Genomic DNA, 8,081 nt, shown 5'->3' on the forward strand with positions numbered 1-8,081 from the left:
AAGGAAGGTGAGTAGGTGACCAAATGTTAATATAATAATTTTAGTATATTTCAGCAAGTTTTCTCTCTAATCTCCTCTTCTTATCTTCTATCTCCCTCCTTCCAAGGATACCCAAAGTGTTCAAAGAATTGACGATACCCCATGTTTTACAAAGTGAGATATTATGATTTATGCATCCTGTTTGAATAGGAAAAAAAAAAACTGTAGCCATTTTCCATTAATGACAGAGGGGATGATAATCTAGTATTTAACACACTCGTAAAACCATGGGAAAATCCAGACTGCAGTGTATACTCTAGTGAACAGAGCATGTGTAAAATCCCTATTGAAAATGGACCAGTATATTATCATCTAAAAAACCATTTGCTGAAAACGGACAACCAAAAGGATACGCTCCCAAAATAGAATATGATATGGAAAGGTCATTTCTAGATGTCCTCATGTCTCTCTATTTTCATTCTTTCTTTTATTTATTTATTTTTTACATTGTACAATGATAGTTTTTTTACTTCAAATCTTTACGTCATGCTTTTTTCTTCAGAAAAAAATAAGTCAGATTCTCCCAACATTTCATTGAGGTTTCACATCAAGATTTTGGAGCCTTGGGATGCTGCCTCAATAATATGTGAACTCTGATCTGATTGACTGCTTAAGTTCAGCTTGGCAAAACAAAAAAAAGTTTAAAAAAGAAAAGCAAAGTGGTGAAGGAACAAAAGCAAAGAAAGGAATATCCTTTGTCGTACGTTAGAGTCAATTATCAAAAGAGAGAGAGAGTGAAAGAGATTTCATTCTTAAATCTGCACCATGGTTTGTCACTTGTCATGCAACTATTGGACTATCACATAATGGAGTGAAGAACTGGAAAAGTACTAAATTATTAATCACAGTTATTTTTGCTTTAGCAATTTTTTTTTTTTTTTTTTATGTTTTAATTCGTTTATACTCACCTAGTCACCTACTTTTATGTTGTCGACAATGGAGTCAAAGTCGGTAGATATTGAGGATCATTAGGTTTATATTTTCACCCTTAGTATATATTTATTTGGTCAAATTATTTCACTATCAAAATACTGCTCAACTCAAGCAAAACACTAGTTCTGAATCCGAGCAAGATAGAATATCATAGGACATAGATGGGCCAACATTAACATGTATCAATTATCATTGTACGATGTTTGTCAACTCCCCCCCGACATGTATATAGTACCCTGTGCAGAATTGTACATGGGATTCCTGGTAATGAGGAAGAGGAATAGAGACTAGAAAGAAAAAGTGGTTGAAATATACTGAAATTCTATACATTCTAATCAAATATTATTTCCTTTTTCTCTAATTTCCTCTCTTCCGTGTAAAAGGATATCAAAGACCCCCTCTTAGAAGAAAACGAGTCTAGTGGCTATGAGATCTGTTTTTGGTTTCTTAATTTGCTCAGAAATCACTAGTTGTGTTATTGTTATTCTTGCGGCACAAAGAAATCACCCATGGTAGATTGAAGAATAATAAAACACAAATTTGTTAAAGACTAACGGTGAACACAATTTTATAAGAGCGGTGTTTATTACACACTCTAATTCACACAGTTTTGCACACATGCTCCAAAACTTTGTGAATTAGCCTGTGTGTGAATTAGCTTGTGTGCATCAACATTTACTCATTTTATAAATAGAAGGAAAAAAAAAAAAAACAGTGAAGACAATTATTGACGGAGGAAAACAAAGGCATGAAGGAACCCAGTCAGCAGGTAATTAGCAAACTTGCGAATAACTTGAGTTGAGCTGTAGACAGAAATTTTTCTAGAGGCATTGAAGGACTTTCTAGATAGGCAATTATTGATTCTCAATAATAATATTAAAAAAATAAAATAGAGGCAATTATTAATTAAAAAAGATACAGACTACACCACCAGCTTGTTTACAAGTTATTACTAGTTTACAACAACAATACATATTTCCACAATACTGAAATTTGAACAACAATACTTAAACACCGCTAACAAACGGGTTCTTATAATTCTAAAAACTGATTTTAGTTACTATTGAATTTTCGAAAGTCTTTTCCAAAGAAACTTCGTCATTGTTTTTAAGAAATGAATTTTTTCCCCCAAGGTGATAACCACTTTTACTCCTAATGATGATTGATAAATTAAGTCAATAGATGTGAGAACCACTTTTACTCCAGGAATAAAGACAAAATTTCCGATGGAAAGAAGGGGTTTAAAACTTTAAATTAAATGCTTATATGCTACGCAATGTGTTTAATATACAACCTTTATCCATATTATTATTTTAAAGCTTTTCTTCTTCATGATTAATTGTAGAGAAAGAAAACTCTTTGACCGATAGAAACAAGAAATTCATTATTGAGGCAAATCTATGCCCTAGATTTACTTATAGTGATTCTACTGATGCAGTGATGCTGATTGGCTTGCCCCATAGGCAACGCAATGAATTAAAAGCAGAATCATGAAGGCAGAGAAAGAAAGGAGGACAATGCATGTATCAACATGGAAAAAACTATTAGGGTAAAGAAAAAGAACCATCATATCAAACAAGAAAACATTAAAGAAAATAAAAGTACCACAAATGCAATAAACTCAAGGGAATTGTAGAGTACTTTTTGGATAGGTAAGGCAGTTATCGAGTACTTGATATTGATATTTCATCTTCTACAACACATAATTTAATGTCCTTCAAAACTAAATAAAGCCAACCACTTTACACTTCCACCTCCATGCGATGTGATTGAATTGAAGTTATAAGATCCGGAAATGGCATCTGCAAGCATTGAACATAGCCCAAGAGTTAAGAGTGATGTTCATGGTTATATGCTTCAGTTGGCTATTGAAAAGACAGAATTAAATGAAAGAAAACTAAGAATCTCACATCTCAATCCTCATCAACCAGACTGAGGATAAGGTATAATTGAATGGGTATCCTTCTATAATCTTTCGGGAAGGTCATAAGCTTAATGTTTTGTATTTTGAGTATTCTGGTTCTGGGACACATTTACTCATAGAGCATCATGTATTTCAATACTAGCAACTTATGGCATAACCAGCACAAAAAAATTTAAGGATTACGATGGCCATAAAAAGAAAATAAGCAACTTAGAAAAGCAAAATTTACAGGCAATATTTGCAGAAAGAGCTAGAAATCAGTCCAAAAAAATAGTGCCTTTGAAGTGAAGAAAAGTGCACTAAGTGGCAAGGATAGTTCAGTTACTTTCTTCAGAGATATGTTAATTGAATACAAATAAAAGTCCAAATGTAAGAGATTTATTGACAAAATAAGGAATAAAAAGACCAGGTACTACCCGAACATTGAAAGAAATAGAAGGGAGCATCTTATATAGGTTGAAACAAAAGTTATGATGCTAGCCATAACACCAATTTAACATAATTTTTGCTTGGACACACCAGCAAACAAGCAAGTAAAAAAGCCAACTTTTTTCTAGGGAAATTGAGTTCCATTGCTTGCAGAATTGTCACCAGCAAATAAACTACTTTTCTCCCTTCTATTGTTGATAACTTCCCAAAAACATTACTTTAGTCAGAAAAAGTGGGGAGGATTTTGCAATAATAATCAACTTATAGACATTTATTTTACATATTTTTTTTGATAATTTGATTGTTGGGGATAGGGCAATTTGAACCCTAGATGTCTCTGTTGGAAACATCTGGAGGTGTCATCCAATTGAGTTACAAGACTCTTGGCATTATTTGATATATTAAAAAAAAAAGACAAAGGAATTTGACACACCATAATATGGAATTGCAAGAGTAGCCACATAGTTATAACAAAAGGAATAACTCCAACAATAATGTATCCTAAAGCTAAATAAGCCACCAAAAAAATTCTAGAGGAAGAGGTTTTCTTCTTTGTAGTTTCTTTCAGGGGATATTAACATTTTTAGAAATGATAACCAGCATTTTTTACTTAAGTTATTGGTAAAGGAGATGGCAGACATACCCGAGTAGACCCCTGCCTTGCCATGTTCTGGGTGTCACTGTTAAGTTAATCGGTGCACCTTGCCTCATAATTACTACAGGTATTGCACAACCTTGATTTGTCTGAGCTTCAGAAGCGAGCCTTTGTAGCAAATTTTCACCAGCTTCCACATTTCCAAATTTGACAATCTGATCTCCAAGTTGTAAACCATCCTCTGCTGCTGGTGATGCATCCGCTATTTCATCAACCATTGCGAAGGGAATACTGGCCATCACATCAACATCCATATCACTTGAAGAATCCCTCAGAACAACATTGTGTGAGGATGCAGATGGAACATCACTCACAACTGGAGAGTTTTGGTTGTTTGACCCCTCAAGATTACCTTGCACTAAAGGCAAAAAGGTGCAGTCACTTTGCTGTGTATAATATGAAATTATTCAAATAGAATCTATACTTTTAGCTCCCAGTTTTATGAAGGCAAGACATCCAAAAAAAAAAAAAAAGTTAAAGAGGACTTCACTGTTCAAATGAAAATAATTCTGATTCCTAAAATGAAGAACAATTGATAGATTATAGCAATAATGACATATTTGAGATAAACAAGAAATCCATCACCGGCAACAATAATGGGAAATAACTAGATATGTTATTTCATGATAAATGGACATTTAAAACTAAAAATTGGAAAGCCAGAACCAGAAACTTCCTTCACTAACAGGTAAATTCAGCCCCTAAACAGTCACACAACATATCAAGTTACATGCATGCAGTATTTCAGTCTTTAGAAGCAAAGTAAATAGGTTCTTGTATTGTAGATGTTGATCAAGTAAGATACAGTTCGCATCCAAGTCAAATCACACCATGTTCTATTAAATCTAAAAAATTCATCATGTTAGCATTCAGAACAATTTTGACATCATTTTAAAGAACATAAAGAAAAGAAAAAATGTGTATTTTCTGGATATGACGTTATATGTAATGCAGAGGAATTATACTATATACTGTCATGCTCTCACACATGCGCAAAGAGTTTTTGATATGGGGGGCAACCGCAAATCAACATTCAGGAAGAACAATGCGAACAACAACAACAAAATCAGCCCCACAACAAAACTGCAGGCAATAAATAGCTTATCCATCAGACTTAAAATTTGCATCTAGACTACCAAAAAAAATCCATCTCATTACAATTTAAAAAAAAAAAAAAAAAAAAAAAAAAAAAAAAAAAAAAAAAACCACCATTGATATGTCAATGTTGTCATATCATTTAAACGAAGGTATCAATAGCAAAAAGTTTTATCAGCAGCACAAACTACAGAATAGCATATTGATTATTCAAGATCCATGCAGAAGCCACAAATTTTACATATCTTTGATCTAGGAAAAGTGTCATCTAAATCCTTTTATATGCCTAAACCGTTGACCAATTGATAAATAATATTTATCTTCAATGAATGAAGTTCCACCAGGTAACATGAGTTCAAAAATCATATTACAATATTTCTCTTAATGAATCTGGTAGACCGTAGTGTAGCCCTTATTTCATCCAGTTACCTGACTCTTTTGGGGGTGATGATCTAGAAGCGAGCCTTGATGAATGCAGAATTTGTATATTCTGATCTATTTTCTCTGTTGTCACCTTGTGATCATTCCGCAGCTCTAAAGATAGAAAGAAAATAGAAATAAATACAAAATGATTAAAACAAAAAATTAGCGGTATAAAGGTGTGCTATGTCTGTTACAGGCAGTTCAATAATAAGCATGCCCTTAAATCTTTTTCTTTTTCTTTACTTTTTTTTTTAATTCCCTTCAATTACATAATCTGAACATATAAAGCTACATATAAATTTTTGGCAACTTAGTGCACCTAGCTTCCAAAAGGATAAGCTAAACTATATATATATATAGTAGTTGCTCTCTCCACATACATTATTCTCAGAAAAATAAAAGACATCTACACATGTTGGTGGGATGTTCATTAGATATTGGTCATTGTTTTAGCACTGAATCTCCCCTTGTCTCTTCTCTGATAAGGCAAGGAGTGGGGGACAAGAGAGGTTGGGATGTTTGTTTTGTTTAGGGTCCTAATGATTGGGAGGCGGAGTTGGTGGATGATTTCTTTCGGTTTTTGGCAGCCAATTTACCTTCAGCGAATGATGGTGATCGTATGAGTTGGAAGTTGACGAAGAATGTGGATTTTAATATCTGTTCGTTTTATCATAAGCTGCATGGTTCTTCTTCCATTGTTTTTCCTTGGAAAGGTATTTGGAAGGTTAAGGCACCCCAGCATGTCTCATTCTTTGTTTGGACAGTCACCTGGGATAGGATTCTCACAGGTGATAATTTGTGGAGTAGGGGTTTTGATTTTGTTGACTGGTGCATCATGTGTGGTTGTTGTGGGGAGACAGTAGATCATTTGTTGCTACATTATGGGAAGGCTCAACGTTAGTGGAGTTTTGTCTAGAACTTTTGGGATTTTGTGGGTTCTCTCAAGATCGGTTGCAAATTTCCTTTTTGGTTGGTGGAATTGATTGGGGAAGTATTCATCTAACATTTGGAATTTAGCTCCATTGTGTTTGATGTGGTGTATTTGGAGGGAACGCAACCGGCAGACTTTTGAGAACTTAGATAGATCAGATGACTAGTTGCTGGCTTTTTACACTGGTCCCTTTTTTATTGGTCTAGGGCTTGGAGACTCACATCTAGTGAATCTTTCCATTTGTTCCTTAGCTCTCAATTTCTTTGTAATTAGTTTCTTTCCTCTGTTTTTGTTTTTATCTCTTTTTTTGTAATCTTTGATATGCTTTGTGTTTATTTGCATAAAGTAGTTTTTGAATATACATCTTTCTTACTTATCAAAAAATAATATTGAAACATAATTTTTTGATAAGTAATAAAAATATATTAAAAAGAAAAGGGGTGTCACCTGAGTATACAGGAAGTATAAATCAAGGACAAAAACAAATCAAGTGCATAAAGGTATAAAAGTCCATGAAACCATGGACTGAATAAAAAGAACGAAAGTCTAACACTGTAACCCAATCCAGAAGTCTTAAGGAAGAAGATGTGTGAGTGCAATTATGTTTCAATATAAAAATAAGAATATTGAAACATAGTTGCACTCACACATCCACATTGACAAGAACCCATATCATCAAATCCATTCCATTGCACAAACATGAAGGTTACGCCACCGCAAAAAAAGTTAAAACTTACAAATTCAAAATATATTCGTGCTAATGTACTTATATGACAATGTTACTCTCATTCAACATGTTAAGCTCCCAATTTTTTTTTTTTAATTTTAAAATTAGCTCTCTTATGACCATTAACACTAAGAAAACTTGAATTAAATGCAAGCTCAATACACAAATTCAATTAAAACACAACGAAAATAACCACCATACCAGAAAGACGATGCCTTTCAGCTCGCACAACTGGAATATCAATATCAGAGCGAGGAAAACCCTACAAAGCGCAAAACAAAACAAACAAAAAAACCCTAAATAACCAAATCCCATTGCCAATTACCAAGAAAACACAATTCCAAAACCACCTTCACAACTACATATTATCGCTCACAACTCACAATTTCAAAAAAAAAAAAAAAATCAAAAATTGGAAGATAAAGAAGAAAGAGACCTCTGAATCGACGAGATTGCCGGAGAGGCCGGGGCCGCCAGGCTGGCAGAGGCGGTCGATGATGGCGTTCATCTCGGCCTCCAAGGCGCCCCTCTTGTCCATCAGAGCCATCGTCTCCGATTTCACGTTCGTCGCCACCATTGTTATGGGTGTCTGTTTCGGTCACCGGCACGGTGGTTTTATCAACGCCTAAGTTTTGAGCGGTGAGTTTTGAGTTTGAGTTGTAGTGAGTAGCGAGTGAGAAGGTCCAGGAATGTGAGTATATATACCATGTACTAATGTAGTGTAGAATCTGTAGATAGTGGAATGAAAGCTTGGGAGAAAAGAAATCAGGGCCTGCATTGTCTTTTCGGATGATTTATCATGGGCAATTTGGTAAATCCACCGCATATTCCCTTTTTTTTTTTTTTAATATACATTTACATTTTATACATGATTTTAAAAACTGATACGGCCGTAGAATTGTTTTGTGTCTAACTCCTAGTTCAA

General features: G+C 34.1%; 1 protein-coding gene across 1 annotated transcript; it reads right to left on the reverse strand.

Annotated features, from left to right (window-relative positions):
• Window positions 1-2,593: 2,593 nt before the first annotated feature.
• LOC126715628 (uncharacterized) lies at window positions 2,594-7,863 on the reverse strand. Its single transcript, XM_050416331.1, has 5 exons — window positions 7,593-7,863; window positions 7,358-7,418; window positions 5,505-5,609; window positions 3,969-4,338; window positions 2,594-2,774 (listed from the first exon to the last, which is right to left on the reverse strand). The coding sequence occupies exons 1-5, from the start codon at window positions 7,731-7,733 to the stop codon at window positions 2,753-2,755; spliced, it is 699 nt and encodes a 232-aa protein (XP_050272288.1). The 5' UTR covers window positions 7,734-7,863; the 3' UTR covers window positions 2,594-2,752.
• Window positions 7,864-8,081: the final 218 nt, after the last annotated feature.

This window comes from Quercus robur, chromosome 2, assembly GCF_932294415.1.
Source record: "Quercus robur chromosome 2, dhQueRobu3.1, whole genome shotgun sequence".
Taxonomy (NCBI): Eukaryota; Viridiplantae; Streptophyta; class Magnoliopsida; order Fagales; family Fagaceae; genus Quercus; species Quercus robur.